General features: G+C 42.3%; 1 protein-coding gene across 9 annotated transcripts in view; it reads right to left on the reverse strand.

Annotated features, from left to right (window-relative positions):
- Positions 1 to 21,025, reverse strand: part of L3MBTL3 (L3MBTL histone methyl-lysine binding protein 3) — an 88,553-nt gene that overhangs the window by 16,050 nt on the left and 51,478 nt on the right. For 8 of the 9 annotated variants that reach the window (XR_004540388.1, XM_033955414.1, XM_033955411.1 and 5 more), the window contains 6 exons: positions 18,914 to 19,065; positions 17,693 to 17,769; positions 9,183 to 9,268; positions 6,898 to 7,008; positions 943 to 1,108; positions 215 to 317 (listed from right to left, as the gene is read on the reverse strand). Coding sequence is in view for 8 of the 9 variants with exons in the window: in XM_033955414.1 (XP_033811305.1) it covers positions 215 to 317; positions 943 to 1,108; positions 6,898 to 7,008; positions 9,183 to 9,268; positions 17,693 to 17,769; positions 18,914 to 19,065 (695 nt within the window). In the remaining variant the exon portion in view is untranslated. The remainder of the gene's footprint in view (positions 1 to 214; positions 318 to 942; positions 1,109 to 6,897; positions 7,009 to 9,182; positions 9,269 to 17,692; positions 17,770 to 18,913; positions 19,066 to 21,025) is intronic. The other variant, XM_033955416.1, reaches the window with a different exon arrangement.

Genomic DNA, 21,025 nt, shown 5'->3' on the forward strand with positions numbered 1-21,025 from the left:
ATAACGCCCTCGGTTGCGGAAGCCATCGCCTTCCCCAAAGCGATGTGGTATCTAGGCCAAGATGTCTCCAAAACTGTTGGATTGCGGGGCAGGCCCAAAACATGCCAACCATTATTTTAAAAAGCCTCTTTCCAAAGACCATTTTCAAATAGTCTGTTTCCTCACCCACCTACCACCATCACACATACACTCCTCACAAAGCATTAACCCTTACGTGTAATGTGTTCCATATCGGGGCCCTCGGACATGACCTATTCCTTGACAACCAGGGGTGGGACACACTTGTCCTGCTGTCCCAGCTGACACTTCAGCAACACCTAGATAAAACAAACAATGTAATAAAAACATTTTACATCAAATGTAGTCCTATAAAATCACAGTGCAAAATATCTAAAGTTTCAAGTTTATTAGGATTTTATATACCGCCTATCAAGGTTATCTAAGCGGTTTTTTTACAATCAGGTACTCAAGCATTTCCCCTCTCTGTCCCGGTGGGCTTACAATCTATCTAATGTACCTGGGGCTATGGAGGATTAAGTGACTTGCCCAGGGTCACAAGGAGCAGTGCGGGGTTTGAACCCACAACCCCAGGGTGCCGAGGCTGTAGATCCAACCACTGCGCCACACACTCCTCCCACTATGATAAATAAATTATGTAATCAAAACAATATGGTCCATGCCCTGTTCAGCTGTACTGTTCATTGTAATGTCATTGTTTTACTTAAATGTTTAGACACAATTTTATTGTGATTTACACACACTAAAATCAATCCAAATGCACTCCTTAATGCTAAAATCTAACCTCAACATGTCCCCTCTATTGACAAAGGTCACTAACTGCAGGTTAAAAATTCCCTTCATGTATTCATTTACTGCACAGAGAAACTGGAATCCAAAGCTCAATGTATATTTTTCTGTAGCTGGCTTTAGCAATACTTTTACCGACAGCATTGGACAATAGCAGTCCCTCTGGGGCTCTTTTTCTCTCCTCACCCATAGGGAGCTGCAACGTGTGCCCAGTTTTGGCACACCAGCCAACAGGGTGGATGTCAGGACTGTCCGCATCTACCCAGTAGTCGAACATTGAACTCCATCCATCAAAGTGCACCTAAAAAAAGAGGAATATATCCTGATCTACCTGAAATATGATGAATCAGCAAAGTATACACAAAGTAAAACACAAATTATAAACTCATAGGTGATCCTCTTACAGATTGTGGAATAAGATGCTGATCTTAGAGAGATGACACAAATACCACAGGCAAATGTTTTTAGTGGCAAATTTTCACAGGCAGAGCATCAAATTTGTAGTCATACCTACATCTGTGCCTGATATCACCTGTCTCGTAGAGAAGCAGCATCAGCAGCAACTCCAAACAAAAATTCAGTACAGGGCCTGCGAGCCTCAGTCTACTTCTCCACATGCTTGCAATAATCGTGGATATTTAGCAATACACAGTGCAAGCATAAGGAGATCAGTACTCAGGAGCTGATTAAACTGGATTTTTCAGGTCTTCTGGCTGCCTCACCTTCCCTGTCACCTCAGATCACAACCACCAGGATCTCTCAGGGAAATCAGGGAAGACACGCAGTGCGGTTCCGATCCCGGCGTATCTCCTCGGAACTGCAGCAGCCTGCACCCTACCCCTTTGCGGACGAACCAGGGGAGAGAAGGCTCCCGATCCTGGAGATCTGATCCAATCTGCAGGCTGTCCACAAGGCTTACTACAATTTCAGGCTTACAGAGCACCCTCCAGAAGCAGACAAAATTTAAAATGTCTGCGATCTCCCACCAAAGGATCACTCGCACAGAGTTGATCCACAGCACGTGGGCAAACCCGCAAAATAAATAAATAAAAGACTGGAATTGAAAACAAATCACGAGCAGAATTAATTTCAACCATGCAGTGAAGCTGCAGGAACAAACTGAGCATGTCAGGAAGCTCCCAGGCAGGTAGCCCAAAGGGGAGGGATCATCTTTTAGTTGCCCTGCAGCTGAAGCTATCAGACATACAAGATCCCTCCAGTTCAGCCTCCAGAGAGATTGTACAAGAACGTCTTATTGTGCAATGGGAACTGGTTAAATATAGAAAACAGAGTTGGAGTAAATGGCCAGTTTTCCAAATGGAAAAGGGTGAACTGGAATGACCCAGTGGTCTGAATTGGAGAATGTACTATTTACCATATTCTTAAATGTTCTGGAGAAAAGAGCAACAAATGAGGTGATCAGATTTGCAGATGAAACAAAAATTACTGTATTCAAAGTTGTTAGAGCAGAGGATTGTGAAGAACTGCAGAAGGATACTGTGAGATTAGGAGGCTGGGTATCTAAATGGCAGATGACATTAATGTAAGTAGAAAGTGATGCAATGTGATGAACGTAGAGAAAAATAATCCTAAATACAGGTATAAAATGCTGGAGTCCATGTTAGGAATCACCAACCAGGAAAAGAATATTGGAGTCATTATGGAAAACGTGTTGAAATTTTGAACTCAATGTGCTATGGCCGGCAAAAGGGCAAAAGGTGAAATTAGACTTAACTGCTAATTCTTTCCTCGAGTCCAGCCAGACCAGTCCAGACGCTAGGACAAAGAGGAATAGAATGTTAGGGATTATTCAGAAAGGAATAGAGAACAAAATTGAGCCTATCATTATGCCTCTGTATAGGTCCATGATGGGAGCATACCCTGAATATTGTGTGCTTTTCCGATTGTCCCATCTCAGAAAGGATATACTGGAACTTCAAAAGGTTCACAGCAAGGCAATAAAAAATGATAAGGTAGATAGAACACCTCCCAAATAAAGAAAGGATAACAGGTTAGGGCTATTTAGTTTGGAAAAGAAATTACTGAAATAATAGAAGTTTATAAAAATCATGAGTGGGGCAGAATAGCTAAATAGGGAAGAGTTGTTTAACTTTTCAAATACTAAAATAAGAGGACACTCCATGAAATCAACACCAGCAGACAAACATCAAAGAAAACTTTTTTAATGCAGCGTATAAATAAGCTGCTGTGAAATCTGTTGATGGAGGACATAGTCAAGGCAACTAACATACCAGGACTCAAAAGAGGGGTTTGGACAAGTATAAAAGTCCATAAAATTGGGTAGGACTGGGGAACCCACTGCTTGTACTTGAAATGAACTTTGAAAAATTGGGATCTACCTTTTAGGGATTGCCAAGTATTTGTGACCAGACTGGGTGGTCAGAGGTATACCAGGTTGAGCAGCCTCTCTCAGCTTGGCTTACCTTATGTTCTTATAACATTTTGTATGTGGTCACTCTGCATTTCATGCTCCCAAAAACATATTTGTGTTGACTTTTCAGGAGGTTTAATGATTTTGTTTTTCAAAATCTATTCTCTATATCCCACCAAAAACTTAACTGAATAGATAAAACAGTAGAATTGTACTGCTCTCAGGACATTCAAATATAGTAATTTTATCTACATTTCCTGTGGGTGAGCACGTGTGTATGTGCACATAACAGGTTTTGCACATTGCCATTTGTGAGGTAAAAATACATGCACAGTATAAAAAATGGTGTACTTTTACTTGTTAGAAAGTCTACTTGCACTGACTGTCATTAAGTGACTGAGAAAAGAAGCATACCCAGGGGAGAAAGTGCAAAGGGGTGGGTAGACAAATGTCAGGTACATCTTTCCTGTTGGTTTTGATAGTACACGGAAGAAAAAAAAGCCTAAGGTGGCCTCACTGATGAGAAAAGCACAGCACAAGTGAGGAGTCATGAGGATAAGATGTCACTGATTCAGCCATGGGTATAAAATTCAAGATACACTTTATTGATTGTAGCACTGCAGAGACTCAAAGACTTGACATTGACAGTGTTTCGGCGTCTATGCCTTTGTCAAGAGTCTCAAAAGCTTTTTACTCTATCACATGAATAGAGCATTCAAAACAGGTTAATGTTAGGAGTGAACAAGGCAGGAACTGATGTTCAAAGCAAAGCTGAGGGTCACAAGTAAGACTTTTGAGACTCTTGACAAAGGCATAGACGCCGAAACACTGTCAGTGTCGAGTCTTTGAGTCTCTGCAATGCTACAATCATTAAAGTGTATCTTGAATTTTACATCCATGGCTGAATAATTGACATCTTATCCTGACGACTCCTCTGTGGTTTTGATAGTACAACATGGGCACTAATGACCCCCAGGATTAAATATCTCCTAGTAGTTAATACCCTTGTGGAAAGAGTCATGGACAGAAATCTTCATTTAATCAAAACCCATCTTAACTGAGTGGAGGAAACAAATGATATAATTCCAGATATTATTCAGAAAGACTGAATGGAATAAATGTGAACTTCATACTAGTAGAGTAAAGAAATTTGCATTTCCCGTCATCAAAAAATTCCTCCTCTTGCCCACAGAAAAAGCACAGTTACTTACCATACAAGTTGTTATCCAGGGACAGCAGGCAGCTATTCTCACTAGTGGGTGACATCATCCGACGGAGCCTCGATGCAGACGCCTCACAAGCAGACTTGCTTGAAGAAACTCGAAGTTTCGAGTCTCCCGCACTGCGCATGCGCGAGTGCCTTCCCGCCCAGACCAGGGGGTGTCTCCTCAGTTCAGATAGCTAGCAGAGAAGCCAACCAAGGGAAGGTGGGTGGGACGTGAGAATAGCTGCCTGCTGTCCCTGGATAACAACTGTTACGGTAAGTAACATTGCTTTATCCCAGGACAAGCAGGCAGGTATTCTCACTAATGGGTGACCTCCAAGCTAACCACAATGGGATGGTGGGAGAGTTGGCAACTTAGGAGAATAAATTTTGTAATACTGTTTGGCCAAACTGTCCATCCCATTTGGAGAAAGTATCCAGACAATAGTGAGAAGTGAAGGTATGAACCGAGGACCAAGTAGCAGCTCTTCAAATTTCCTCAATAAGCGTAGATCTGAGGAAAGCTACAGAAGCTGCCATTGCTCTGATCTTATGGGCTGTGACTTTACTGTGAAGGGGTAATCCAGCCTGGACATAGCAGAAAGAGATATAAGCCGCCATCCAATTGGAAATGGTATGCTTAGAGATAGGACATCCCAACTTGTTCGGATCAAAGGAGACAAAAAGTTGAGGAGCAGTTCTGTGTGGTTTGGTGCGTTCCAAATAGAAAGCCAAAGCACGTTTACAGTCCAGAGTATGAAGAGCTGATTCTCCAGGATGAGAATGAGGCTTTGGAAAAAACACTGGAAGAACAATGGATTGGTTGAGATGAAATTCTGAGACTACTTTAGGAAAGAATTTCGGATGAGTGTGAAGAACCACCTTGTCATGATGGAACACTGTAAAAGGTGGATCCACAACCAACGCTTGAAGCTCACTGACTCGCTAAGCAGAAGTGAGGCCAACGAGAAACACCACTATCCAAGTGAGATACTTCAGATGAGCCTTGTCAATTGGTTCAAATGGAGGTTTCATGAGCTGAGAAAGAACAATATTGAGGTCCCAAACCACAGGAGGCGGTTTGAGAGGAGGATTGACATTGAAAAGTCCTTTCATGAATCTGGCAACCACAGGATGAGCAGAGAGGGGTTTCCCTTCAAGAGGCTGATGGAAAGCCGCAATTGCACTAAGATGGACTCATATCGATGTAGACTTGAGGCCAGAATGAGAAAGGTGCAAAAGATAGTCCAAAACTGAAGATAAGGAGGAATGTTGAGGCTCCTGATGATGAGAAAAACACCAAGTAGAAAATCTAGTCCATTTTTGGTGATAGCATTGTCTAGTAGTAGGCTTCTGTGAAGCATCCAAAACATCCCTCACAGATTGAGAAAACTGTAGAGGAACTACGTTGAGAGGAACCAAGCTGTCAGGTGGAGAGACTGCAGGTTGGGATGAAGCAGAGATCCCTGATGCTGTGTAAGCAGAGAGGGAAAAACTGGTAGAAGGTATGGCTCCCTGCTGCTGAGTTGAAGAAGAAGGGAGTATCAGGGTTGTCTGGGCCACCAAGGAGCAATCAGAATCATGGTGGCACGGTCTGTCTTCAGCTTGACCAGCGTCTTTTGGATGAGAGGGAATGGAGGAAATGCATATAGAAAGAGATTCGTCCAGTCCAGAAGGAAAGCATCCGCCTCGAGGTGATGAGGAGTGTAGATCCTGGAGCAGAACTGAGGCAGTTTGAAGTTGTGGGGGGCTGCAAAGAGATTTATCTGAGGCGTTCCCCACTGAGAGAAGATGTGATGAAGGGGCTTGGAATGGAAAGTCCATTCGTGAGGCTGTAGAAGACGACTCAAGTTGTCTGCTAAGGGGTTATCCGCCCCCTGAATGTATACAGCTTTGAGGAAGGTGTTGTGGCGAATTGCCCAATACCATACTTTCAAAGCTTCCTGACAGAGGGAGGTCAAACGGATGGAAGAAATTTTTTTTTTTTTTTTAAAAAGAAGAAAACCAGCGATTCTGAGTAAAAATAATACAAAACCGCGGACAAAAGAAGGCACAAGTGAAAATACTTCACGCAGAGAGTCGAAGACAGACTTCTCAGCTCCGTGGAAAAGTAAGAACTGAGGAGACGCGCCCTGCGCTGGGCGGGAAGGCACTTGCGCATGCGTGGTGCGGGCGACTCGAAACTTCGAGTTTCTTCAAGCAAGTCTGCTTGTGAGGCGTCCGCATTGAGGCTCTGTCGGATGACGTCACCCACTTGTGAGAATACCTGCCTGCTTGTCCTGGGATAAAGCACAGTAACTTTTTTATAGATGAAGAAAGGAATTCCTAAAATACATGGGGGATGGCACATAACACATACCTCACTTTTCATCACTTTCTTTAATAAAGAAGTATACAATCATTTTCTTTAAATAAAGTACACAGTCAATGTATGTACAGCCATGTTCTGAGCAAAGGTCTACTGCCATAGCACTCCAGTGACATTCAACTTTACCTTTATTCGATGATCTTCCTTATCTACAATGGTCGATACACGTATTAACATAGGGTTCCTCCTGTCCACCATCTCCAGCTTCATGTTAACTTGAAAACCATGAGCGGGTCGCTGAAAGGACAAAATTTGGAAAAGGGAATGTAATAAATTTATAAGGAAAAAATGAAAACATGGAGTAAACTAAAGAATACCCCCCTCTTTTACTAAACCACAATAGCGGTTATTAGCACAGGGAATCGTGCTGAATGCTTTGCGCTGCTCCCAGCGCTCATAGAGTTCCTATGAGCATAGGAAGCAGCGCGGCTCCCTATGCTAATAACTGCTATTGCGGTTTAATTTATTTAAAAAAAAAAAAGGGGGGAATAGTGAATGATTTGCCAAGATTACAAAATCAGCAATACAGACAAAACAAGAACCTTATAAGTAGGTATCTTCTAGCTCCAAATGCTGTTAAACTACACTTTCAGGTTTGCAGCTAGTAATTATTTACCTTACAGCTGCCATAAAGAAAATCCTGCAGCATAGAGGCCCTAGCAACATAAATATCAACATCACATTATGCTGGCATACAGAGATCAGGCTCATGCAGACAGTACCATCCCAACTCCTCAACCCTCAGTCCTCTGTTCTTGGCTGTGAAAAAAAATATTTAAATCAGAGAAAATACTGGAGCACCCATTTTTCATCAAGATCTTCCCTCGGGATTTAAATATAATCCCACAAATCAAGTCCCTTTCTTAAGGATCATCCTTGTGTGTATATATATATTTATATATATATATATATATATATATATATATATATATATATATATATATGTATATTCTATCCACATAATATACTACAGAAACATCCATCATTCTTACATTTGTTCACTCATCTAACAAATCTCAAATGACTCTCCCCCCCGCCACTTAATCCATCTCTATCTTCCCACATTTCCTCTTCAGGGTAAAAATAACCAAATCCATCTTCAGTGGAATCCATACAATGCACCTACTGAAGTACCAAACATCAAATCCTACAACAGAAACACATCATATTCCAACAAGCCCCACCTTCTTACTCGCCCCACCACTCGCCAAAAAGCAGATCCCCTCCCTCCATTTCCACAATAACCATCCTTCTTTCAGCTATAACCAATGTTTTAAGAACAGTCACTGTCTCCTCATTTCCCCCATTCTCCTCAAACTAGTATAATAAGATGATCATGGGATCCTTATAGATCTTCATCCTCAACATAGTGTCAATTCCTGTCTTCCTTTCCATATAAAACCTATCCAATAATCCAATATTAGACAACACCGGTACTGTGTATATACATACACACACACACACACACACAGCACATTGCCAAATCCCTCTCTTTTTAGTACAATTGAGCATCCATAGCTTGCAGAGGACAGGTGTCAGATATGCTCTATCAAAATACTGATATACACTATCATTCACTAAGTTATTTCTATAATCCCTTCATCCCAGCTTCATTCACAACCTTCCTATTCTCTTTCTCAAGCATTGTTTGGTGACATTACCCATTTTTCCACACAATCACCCAATATTTCCTCTCTATTCTTCCTTCCCCAACATCAAATAACCAGCTCCTCTATCCATGAGAAGTCCCATAAAATTTCCTTTATTTATTTTTGTTTCGAACTTGCTATACCACCTTTTACTGCAAAAACAGAGCAAGGAGGTGTGTGATCTAAAAAGTACATAAACAGAAAATAACTACAATCTGATAGGACAGCATCATCCACTTCAGCATACAACACTACAACGCTAGGGACCCACAACCCTCAAAAGAAAAGCCTGGAGTCAAACACCTCACATATATCTGACCACATCTGAAAATGATCCTCACTGAAGAGTTGAGAAAACACTCATCTGGACTATGCCACTGCCTCTTTCAAATCTGCAACAAAAAGCCTTTTAAAAAAGGCATAGCCACTACCAGTCCATTTTTTCCCCTGGTCCTCGTTAACCACCACCACCACATTTCATCCCCTATCTTCGCTTCAAAATTCCAGTTCCTCCTCCCCACCTACCACAAATAGAACCCTTCATCCACACCTACATTCCTTTCTTTTATTTCCACCAAAGCAGTGGGAGTTTTAAGGATAGTGATAAGACCTTATCCAACCTTAAGAAGACACATGATGTTCTAATCAAGTCATTCTAATATCATTTACAACCAAAGTGTATACCCTCAATTGAGTGGCCTTGGAACCCATCTTTTTCATCAGTTTAAAAGTTCTAACATCTAACACAGTTTCTCTTCTTACCAATTTAAAAGCTCTTGCTGGAGCAGCCTGTGAACCAGTTTCCTCCAAGTATTTTTCCCAAGTAAAACTCTTAGGATCTTTATAATCTGCAAAAAGCAAAAAAGCCAATTGAAGCAGCTAAGCCTGTTTTACATGCAGGGAAGTGTTATTTTATTAACTAAAAATGTATGACTGCAAATACACATAAAAGCACATGCACAAAAAGAATGTGTAGGTATTCCCTGGGGTACAGCTGCGTGAAGCTAAGGCAGGCTATGATGTTGGCACATGCAGCTCCTGCCACTACAGTGAAGTGGGGTGCTGGCTTCACAGGGGAGATGCTGGCACCAGTCAGAGGCATGGGCAAAACCTCTGGATTCAGGCCTGTAGGGTACAAAGATTGCTTCATAGGTACCCACAGAAGTTGGAATGTGGGTACAGCAGTTATTTTGGGGGCTTGGCTATCTGGTTGTATTAGCCTCCCTCAGTCACCCAATCTAGCTCCAGGCGAAGGTTTCTTTTGTTTGGTTGTTTCTTATCGGGGTTGTTGGTTTTGGGTTTGTTTGTTTTTGGGGTTTTTTGGGGGGGGTGATTTGGCCAGTGTTCATAAGGGACCTTTAGAAGAGTATCAAAGGAGCAGGGCCCTCCTTGGGACTAGGGAATTGGTTTTTAGTTTGTATTGCTGTTACACAAAGCCATTTTATAAGTCAAGGATCTTCTCCTGCAGTGGATCTAGAGTCCCCGTCTCAGTTCTTGGGAGCATTAAGCCCAGTAAAGACACCTCATCTGGATGCCCTGAGTGAATGAGATTATTCAGTTGTTTCAGAAGCAGAATCTAGCTGTTGGAGCTCTTCCAGCCTGACAGGAAGATCTCCTCATGAGTCTTCAGAAAAGAAGGAGAACTTCCTATCGGTAAAGATGGAGATGCTCTGTGGTATACTCTTCTGCAGGAGAGGTTGCTGTCCACAACTACCCAACCTCCAGCATTTTGGAGGCCTAGTGAAGGAGCAGAGTCCTCGGAAGGCTCCATTTTGAAGGGACCCACTACATTCTTTATAGTACAATCAGGTGATTAGAATCCTGATCTCATCTGATTGTGACATACCAAATGTCAGTCAGAGTAGGCAGATTCATGGGCACAGCATATCCCTGGAAGAGGAAGACAAAATGAAGGTGTCCAAGGTGAATGCCTTGGTGTCAAAGTACCTTCAAGATTGAAAGACTAAGGCTTTATTGAAAAATATAAAGTAGCAGCCTTGGAGCTACAAGCAACTGCAGCGGTTACATGTCCAGGGCCTGTTTACTCAAGGTCCAGCAAATACCCTTAGACCCTTCAAAGGAAAAAGGGGATGGATTCAGAGGAATCTGCATGTTTAGAAGCTGGTCTGGCATATGTGGTGGATATTCTGTATGACCTGATTAGAACCACCACCAGAAGTATGGCAGTACAACAGTTTCAGTCAGGCATTTGTTGTGGCTGAAGAATTGGGCTACAGATATGGATCTCAGGGAAAGCCTCTCTTGGAAGACATGGATAAGTTAATCAAGGACCCAGGCGAGACTAAGCTTCAGAGATGCCAGCCCAGAGAAAGATTTTGGCAAGGAGAATACCAGTTCAGTGATCCTGGCTTTCAGGCAGGGTGCAGTCCTTTCAAACCAACAGAAGGAAGAACATGATAGGTTCTAAGACAGTTGGGACCCCAAAATGTGCCCAATGATGGGGTGGGGGAAAAATATGCCCAATGATAGGGGGGCCCTCCTCAGATGAGTAGATAGGATATTGGATGTCCTATTTTTTTCAAGGAGTGCGCCTGGATTACATCACACCAATGGATACTCAATGTTGTGAGGCAGGGTTAATGTCTTAGAATTTTCCTGCTACATTGTAGATGCTTTTATTTGGGAAATGGCTGAAGATATTTTTTCTACATTAGTGACCCACCCTCCTGACAAAGTCGCAAGAAACCATAGAAGCCATATGAGACATTCAGCATCCTCAAACTATCCAAGACTGCTGTGCCAAAGCCCTGCTGGATCCAGCCCATGTAAGCATTAGAACATCAGTGCTGCACTCTGTTGCTTAAGAGTTAGGGGGGTGAGAGAAAAAGTCTGTTTCCAGAAGTATTCCAGCAAGGAATACTACTAACCACTGGGAAAGAGACCCCTTTCTCCTGGAATGGTGGTCTCTATGGAAACCATTGGAACTCTTGTCATCTCTCTCTGGCAGATTAGCTCTGTTTCCTACCTACTGAAGTATCAAAAATAGTGCAGGCCTACTTGTGGAAAAGCTCATTATATTTAAATCAGGCTCTCAGATCTTCTCCATGTTAGGTTTCCTCATCGAGGTAGAGTCCAGGAATGGGAGGAAAAAAGTCATAATGCTCAGGGACCCCAGTGTGCAAATTAACCAAAGGAAGCTCTATTCTTCATGAGGCTAGTGCCAGGCCACTCCTTCTGGACACCAGGTGCACACACTCCTCTGGTACAGGGTCTAACTCTAGGTGCTAGACTGCACAGACTGAAAATCTTGACTAAGCAGCATCCAGTGGAGCTCAGGACCTCTGCTTGATATGCCAGAGTGTTAAAATAAAAAGGATTTGAGAAAGTCCTCCCACACAATGAGGAAGTAATCCCATTGCTATATGTGCTTTTTTTGGGTGGGGGGAGATGAAAACATCATGCAAGATACTCAATTGCTCAACCGATGTTCAGTTTTCCAACTGGCCAGATGAACCAAAAATCTGAAGAACCTGTTTGTTTTCAGAAGATTTATGTATGTTGCTGACAGTTTTGATTTGAGATTTTTTTTGGCATGTATTTTTGGCAAAATGTGTTCAATACACTAAAGCACAAAGGTTATACTCTGCTACTATGGTTTATGCCGATTTTTATAGCACTGCTTGCATACATTACAGCACAAAGATTATACTCTGCTCACTACATTGTCACTATTTTTTTTCTTGGTTTAGAAGTATTCTGCTGTTCCCTATATGCATGATCTTATTCTTTTATATGCATGTTTTTGATATCTAATTTTTGATATGACTTTGGTTTGTTATGAATATGATTTAAATTCTGTGTATTTTGATTTTAATTCTGTTCTGTTACAGTATTTTGCCTCTGATGCAGCCTTGGGCGAAATGTGGCTCTCTCAAGCATACTATTTAATAAAGATTCTTCAGATTTTAGGTTCGTCTGGTCTGTTCTCTGTCCTGCATTGCAGATCATTTGCCTCTCTTACATATCGGCATTCATCAGTTTTCCAACTGGGTCAGGAGCTGTTTCAGTAACCAGTCCAAAAGCTGCATGGTCCATCACCATATACTGGATATAGAGATTATTGAATATCTAAGATTGCACAGTGATCTTATTAGGCAAAGCATGCATGGCTCTTTTTTTTTCTCTCTCTCTCTCTGTCTCCATCTGCTAGTCAATAGACGCAACTCACACGTTCTGGATTGGTCTGATGAGGATGCTAAGGAAAGACTGTTCTTTTCAAGGGCCCAAAGAAACAGGAAGCTGCAATGAACTCTTAGGATAGCAGTTGCTTAAGGAGAACGTCTTGGAAGTTTATATTTTCAAGGAACATGTGGAGTCTAAAAGAACCGAGGGCTCATTTGATCAGATTTTGTGGGTTAAAGTTCACCTCCCTCAGAAATCTGAGACAGCTCTAAATGGTCATTGCTGCATTCAATTGCTAAACATTACCAGCTAGATCAGGGGTGTCCAAACTTTTGGCTTCCCTGGGCCGCATTGGATGAAAAAAAATTTTCTGGAGCCACACAAACACTAACACTAGCTGATAAGCAAAAAAAAAAAAAAGGCTGAGCAGATCCCAAATTTGCAATCACTAATATAGTAGATGTATGTAGCTAATAATAAACCTTCATTAAAGGGACACTGTGGAGAGGAACCCAAAAATGTAGTAATGCTTACCCTGACTGAGTGATCCTCCATGTGCACTGCTGACAGTGGGAGCAGCCACAGGCTTCTACATCCCTACTCTGATGAGCAGAGATGCGTGCTCCTGGTTTTTCCATTCACTTCTATCACAGCTACGGTGAGCCTCTTCAGAGGTGAGCCTCATCATAGCAGGGATGCTGCATCAGCTGTCAGTGGTGCACGTGGAGGATTGTTCAGTCAGGGTAAATATTACTGCTTTTTTGGGCCTCCCACTTTGAGCTTAGGCTCCCTCAAAATGAACATCTCCCCTGCTGTACCTAGTAGGGATCCCCAAGCCTCACCAACTAACGGCCACCTCCTCCCCCCTCCAACTTCCCAAGTTCTGCAGCTGGCAGCAATATTGCAGAGTTGCTGCCTTTCCTTCCTCTCTGACCCCCTCCCCCCCTTGGCTTTCATGCATGAAAGCAATGGCAGCTTGAGAATATTGCCATTGGCTGCAAAGCTTGGAGATTTTGGGTTGCCAGACTGGAGGACGATGTCTTCAGGTGGCAAGGCTTGGGAATCCCCAGTAGTTCAAGTACTGTATTTGTAAATTGCACTCAGGCGGGGAGAAACTTTGGTGCCCATCCACTAATTTTGGGCTCCAGTCCCTCCCCTAAATCAGCTATATATGACTACGCCACTGAATACAAAAATAATTGCGATGCACATATCCCAAAGCTAACATATTCCAGTTAATAAATTCAAAATAAAACAATTTTTTCTACCTTGTAGTCTGGATATTTTGTTTTTCCATCATCTTGGTCCCAGTTTCTCTTTCTGATTTTTTGTCTATCTTCAATTACTTCTCTTTCCAGTGTCTGCTGTTCATTTTTTTCTCCTCTCTTGTTCCATTTCCTCCTTATGCTTGTCTCCAACGTATTGATTTTTCCCTTTCAGCTTTCTTAGCTTTTTCTTTTTTGCCTCTGTCCACTCAAATCTTGCCTTCCTTCTCACCCTTCTTCTTAAATGTTCTGCTACCTCTCAATTCTCCATCTTCTTTCAGTCCCTAGCTCTTCCATTTCCCATCTCATTCCTTTCCCAGCCGCCTATTTCCTGCCATCTACTCCCCATTACCACATTTCTACCACTGTACACACTACTTTCTCACTCATCTTGTCATCTCCCTTTTGACCTCATTCACATGGCTCACCACTTTCAGAAGCACCCTCCCTCTCTCCACTGGTCAGGCTATAACTCCCTAGCCCTTTCTTTCCATCCCCTTTCTTATCTCAGCTCTTTTCCCTCCTGCCCTCCCATGGGTCCATCTCTCCTCCTCTATCCCCATGGTCCAACATTTTGCTCCCTCTCTTTTCTGGTTTCCCCCTTGATGCTGAACAATGAAATGGAGGGGAAAAAAAAAGAGAGCTGCTGCATCTCTCTGCCTTCCATCTACAGGCCTAAAATTTTTCCCTACCTCCCTTCCATTCTCAATTTCTCTCCCTTTCTCTTCCCAATTGCCCCCACCCCATATCTCCCCTGCCTGCCTCCTTCCCCCAGGTCTACCATTTCTCCCTTTCTCTTTCCAACAGTTCTCCCTTCAAGTATCTCTTTCCCTCTTCTTCCACACCACCTCAGGTCCAACTTCTCTCCCTTCAGACCATTGCCCATCATCTCTATCTCTGTCCTCTGTTTCTGGCCCCATAATCTCTCCCCTCCATGCCCAATCTAGCACTTCTTTTAATACCCTCCCCCTCTGTACTTTAAAAAAAACAAAACCAGTCCAGGAGGCTTCCTTGGCCCAGCATGTTGTCCCCCTCCTCTCCATGCCCATGCATCTCTACCTCACTCCTCTCCCACCATCATATCCAATAATTTTCTCTCTCCCCCTCCATCCTCTCTCTCCCCAACAGTTCTCCTCTTTCTTCATCTATCCATGTGCACCATCTCTTGCCCTCTCTCAGACACCCAATTCTCCCTTACTATTCCCTCCCCCTCACTCCCTCCATTCTTCAATCCTATGGCTCATGCGCCCTCCCTCCTTCCTTCATCATTTGTCCAAAGTTTGTGCTCCCTCCCTCTTGAGTCTCAACAAGCCCTTCCGGCTTGATCCCATGCTGCAACTGTTTTTCTGGTGAAAGCAGTGGTCGGTGGTGGCTGGCTCCTCATGCGATCCATGGCTGTGCTGGAAGTATTTATTTTATGGCCGTCGGCGATCTGCCCCTGTGCTGGAAGCGTTCCCTTCCTTCTGTGCCTCCCGGTGAGTATTTATTTTATAGCCGGCTCCCTTGCTGCAGTCGTCTGCGGGTGGCGTTGGCTCCTTGCGCGCGATTCACAGCTCATTCGGAAGCCTTCTTCCTGACGTCAGAGGGAACGCTTCTGACACAGCCGTGAATCACACACGAGGAGTCAACGATGCCCGCGGACAACTGCAGTAAGGGAGCTGGCCAGAAAACTACCCGCTGGAGGGAAGCACAGAAGGGAGGGAGGGAGAAGCTGGGCCGCACAAAACTCCTTGTTGGGCTGCGGGTTGGACACCCCTGAGCTAGATATTTTGGCTAGAAAGAGCACAGCTTTTGAGGCAGGGGTGCTTAAAGCATGTGGTCTGTAATTTCGCCAAGTGTAAGTGGGGGTTTATTACATCCCACACATCTGGATGGTGGACAAAATTTTCTTCCCTTGAGTAGAGACCCACCCTGAATTTCAATGGTTTGGAGTACTAAGTGTTTTGGCAAAGTGTACATAGGTCTATAGCAGCTCTTTACAGCTGAATCTCTTTTGGGTCTCCCTTGTTTTGTGGATGGGTTTCCAGTGAAGGATAGGAAATCCCTCAAGGACTGCATTTGGACTAATATTGAAGGGCAACTGGTTGCATAGTGCCCCATATAGAGCAGGGCTCATAAACCTTTGTTCTCTGTCTAGAGGAGTATAACAACTTTGTTCTCCTTGTCTAGAGGAGTATAACAACTTAAACATCTGGACTGCAGTGGAAGAGTAACCTAAAGGTTAGTGCAGTGCAAAGAACCTGGAGAACTGGGTTAGATTCCCACTGCAGTTCCTTGTGACCCTGGGCAAGTCACTAACCCTCCACTGTAGGAGGTACAAGCCACACTTTAGATTGTGAGAAAACCAAGGACAAAATACCTACATATAATGTATACAGCGTTGTGTATGTCTAGGAGTGCTACAGAAATAAGTAGTAATAGTGAACTGCTCTGACAGAACGTGAGGAAAGAAAATCAGCAGGCCCAAGACCACATTTTCCCTGTCATAGGTGGCACTATTTGTAGGCCAAATTTATAAAAGTTAGCATAGGCATATACTGTATACCTTTAAAAAACAATCTCAAACTCTTCCATAGAAAGTCACATCTAAACTGAGACAGGAATAATTTTGTGTGTGAATGTTCTGAAGAAATCAGTCCATATACTTGAACCACAAGGTAACGGCGGAATAGAAATCACTAATGTAATGTAATGTAATATATTCTAATATAAGCACATACAAGGGGCCACTGGAAAGTTCTCAGCATAACCAAAAAGAGAATGATGTGGAGCCATGAAATTTACAAGTTATCCCACACTTTTTTTTGACACGTTTTGTTTTATTGATATGAAATGAAATGAAAAGTGTGGAATAACTTGTGGCTCCACTTCATTCTTTTCTTGGTTGGGCTGAGGCTTGTAAGTACCTATCCCATTCCTGCCCCACCTATTGTCCATCCCTGGGAATGTCCACACATATATTCCATAAAAATAGGAGCTATCTACCTGATATTTAACTGCAGTCAACAGCATTTAGGTAAAACAATCAATCAGTCACAGTGGTTAAAATGAGACTAGATACCCAGATACTGGCCAGCACTGTATAAACTGTGGGTTTGAGGGCTGTGTAAAGTTTGTATCTGAACTAAAGAGACATTCTTTATTTACTGTACCTGTGAGGTAATAGGGGTTCAGCACTTGTTTAATAAAGGACTTTTGTTTATGACCCAGAAATACCAAAGAAGAGACAAGTTAATTTAATCATGTATTTTTAAACTAAACTAAACTAAACCTTAAGTTTATATACCGCATCCTCTCCAGGGATAGAACTCGGCCCGGTTTAAGGGAACTTTAATATAAGGAAGGAAAAACATAATACGAATTAGTGATTCTAAAGTGGGTAGCAAGAAAACAAATGGGCAGACTGGATGGACAGTTCAGGTCTTTATCTGCTGTCATTTACTGTGTTTCACTTTTTAATCCTTGTCCGACTGTTTGATGAAGGCCTCACTCCAAAACTGCATTCACCAATTTAAATCATATTCACCTCCAATAGTAACTGGGAATCACTACCATCTGAAAAACTATGGGAAATGACATGGTAGTCTCAGTCAAGATCTCAAAAGACTGCTGTTGACATCAAATGCAATCACAGCATCCCCTCCCTGATTATTGAGAATCAAAGCAGAAAATACTTTCAGGAACAATAGAATAGTAATATTGACATGTACCAAGGCAATGGTAGAGGGGAGTCTTGAACTCACTTTCTAGGATTGCTTCTAAATTATAAACATCTCCATTTCATAAACAGCTTCTAAAGAAATAAATTACTCAGGTACTATTATTCAAAGATGACCAGAAGGGGAAGGTCCTGCATAAGTATACCTGGTGGTGTTGTCAGTGTGGTACCTGTCTCCAAGCAGTATCCAACTGGACGAATATATGGACTACTAGCATCACACCTGTAGCCAAAGGATAAAAGGCAGTACCTGTTAATGCCTTGAAACAGCAGAGAGAACTCAATTTCATATCCTTCATTCTATAAGCACACACAAGGTGTCACCCTGTGTCTAATAGTATCAGCTACACAAACAGGACCTGATTGACCCACAACTGGTTTAACTGAGCACATGTGTGTGTGTTTGATTGAAGGGGCCCTTGACCATCACAAAATCTTTTAGTCAAATTAAAAAAAAAACTAATCCTCTGGGAATTTTTTTTTCTCACTAAAACCAGTGGAAGCACACATTTTGAAATGTTGCAATCTCTTGGGAACATATCAGCGAGTTCCTCACAAGGAACAGTGTGCTTAAAGCTCCAATTTCCAAGCTTTACACCATCACCAAAGTATATATTTATTTTAAGATTTTACTTCACACCAAGACACTATATTCTAAAATAGTTATCAAGCTAATCATTAATATGGACCATCATATATAACTGCACACATTGTTGAAATGTCACTTGTAAAGGCTTGAAGTATAATCATTGGTCAAAGATTGGTCTATTTGAAATTCTGTTTAATGACGTCCGATCATTATAAGATTGCTGAGACATTTTGTTTTGCAGAAGCCAGAAGCTATTTACAGATGGTATTGTAAGAATTATTTTCTGTAAAAGAATGGATGATCAAAGCTATCCTGGAATAGTTGTACTTGAAACATACATGTCTGCAGAGAGTGACTTTATATGAAAATAAGTTAAACCCCCCCCCCCCCAAAAAAAAAAACCCCTTTAAATAATTTTGTGTTATTCCCGATAAGGTATGTATTTTTCAGATTTTTGAGCACTGGGGATGGGGGCGAGGGGAAAGAGCTGCGATTGGAGTGGAAGCATGATTGACCTGAAGTTGAGAAACAATTAAATAAGAATGCTGCCATCTTAACCTCATGGGTGGAAGATCATTGATATTCTGCCACAAAATAAGTGAGCATTAAAATGCTATATATCACCTCCTATTAAAAAAAACCAAGCAAATTCAATTCTTGATTGCCTACTAGTAACGCCGATACAGATTCTTCAAGAATGCGATGCACAATAAGAAGTCATCCAATTATTTCTGGTGTTCTGCAAGCACTAGGCAGTCTCCTTTACTTGTGCCCTCACCAATAATCGTAGCTCTCATCCCAGTTGTCAAAATGGATAAGCAGTCTATTTTCCACCATGTCTGCAATAGTTGCCACACACATAAGTGAGGGATTCTTCTTGTCCACTGCCTCCAGTTTCATCCCCACCCGGAAACCTGAAGGTGTAACAGGCTGGAAACAGATAAACAGCAGCACAATGGTAAAATTAGGTCTTACCTACTAATTTTCTTTCCTTAAGTCAAGACAGATCAGTCCAGGACTTGTGGATTTTCTCCATCAACCAGTAGATGGAGACAGAGAAAAATAGTTCTTTGTGACCCATCCTTCAAGGGTATTATGCAGCCACAGAACTCAGTATTTTGACTGACAAAACAATGGAACTTATATAGGAAAACTACATCAGGACAACATGAACAATATTAGTATCAACAGGCTCCCAAACATCTTCTCAAGACTGTAGAAGTGCAGATGATCTAGAGAGCCTATCACATAAAAGTGTAAGTAACAAATTCAATAACATAACACCCAATCAGTGACTTAGAGAGATAAAAAGCAAATGACAAGCTAAATAAATTATTGAAACAGCAGACAGCAAATGCTATCAAGTAGAATCCCAACTGAAGAAGGATCAAAGACTATACTAGTGGTGTAATGTTTCACCAGAGAAATGGAGTGGATTGAAGTAAGAACAGAGAAGTCTGCAATGAGATGAGAATCAGAACTAGACAAATATGAGTATAAGCTTCTGTACTGATCTATTGTGACTTAAGAAAAGAATGTTAACAGTAATTTTACCTTCCTTAGTGTCAATAACAGATCAGCCAAGGATCTGTGGATTGTAGAAAAGCAGTTCACAACTATTGTGGAAATTCATGCCCGCTGCCTGAAACATAGTAAATCAGTAGACAAAGGCAACAGAATATCAACATGAAAATATGATGCTGTAAGGACTAGAGATTTGAAGTCATGAAGGGCTCAGGCACATCGCCTTATACTGAGAGGTAGGACCCCGAGGTTGCCAGAAAACGATGAATGAGACCATAGTAAAAAAAACCTAAAAGACTGCAAGAAGCAGGGAGAGCCAAGCTGAAAAATAAATGAAGGAGTACAGATGTATAGTGCAAGAACTAGAATGAAGAACAGCTGCAACAAGCTGAATATGTCAGTTACAAGAAGAGAAAGGGAACTATTTATCTGCATGAGGCCAGATTTCAGTTGAACTGAGAATAAGAAACTAAAATCATCACAAGAGAGTGTCATCTAGAAACAAATTAGCAACAAAATTAGTAGTGAATTGGTGACTTGCAAGCATACACAATGCTGATACCAAAATACCCAAATGCTGATACAGCCAATACTCAAAGATTTTGCCTCTGTGGTAGATACATTAAAGGAACCTCTTAAGATCTAAAGTTTTGTGACCAGAGAGAAGAAATGACGCCATGTCCCAAATGTTATTTGCATAGGCAGGCCAATATCATAAGGCCAAGATGTCCGAGAAGAGACAGCACAGTTACTTACCGTAACAGGTGTTAGCCAGGGACAGCAGGCAGATATTCTCTACATGTGGGTGACGTCATCCACGGAGCCCCGATGCGGACAGCTTTTCAAGCAAACTTGATTGAAGATTTCAAGTTTGCTGGTGCTGCACCACGCATGTGTGTGCCTTCCCGCTCCACTAGAGGGCGCATCCCCTCCTCGTGGTCTTCAGTTCAGATAGCCAGCAAAGAAGTCAACCCCGGGGAGGTGGGAGGGTTGTGAGAATATCTGCCTGCTGTCCCTGGATAACACCTGTTACAGTAAGTAACTGTGCTTTATCCCAGGACAAGCAGGCAGCATATTCAATACATGTGGGTGATCTCCAAGCTAACTAAAAAAGGGACGGAGGAAAGTTGGCAATTTAGGAAAACAGATTACGCAAAACCGACTGGCCAAACCGGCCATCGCTCCTGGACAAAGTATCCAGACAGTAGTGAGAGGTGAAGGTATGAACCGAAGACCAAGTGGCAGCCTTGCAGATCTCCTCAATTGGCGTAGACCTGAGGAAAGCGACAGAAGCCGCCATCGCTCGGACTTTATGTCCCGTGACCTGACCATGCAGCAAGAGACCAGCCTGAGCGTAGCAGAAGGA

The sequence above is a fragment of the Geotrypetes seraphini genome, chromosome 8, assembly GCF_902459505.1.
Source record: "Geotrypetes seraphini chromosome 8, aGeoSer1.1, whole genome shotgun sequence".
NCBI lineage: Eukaryota > Metazoa > Chordata > Amphibia > Gymnophiona > Dermophiidae > Geotrypetes > Geotrypetes seraphini.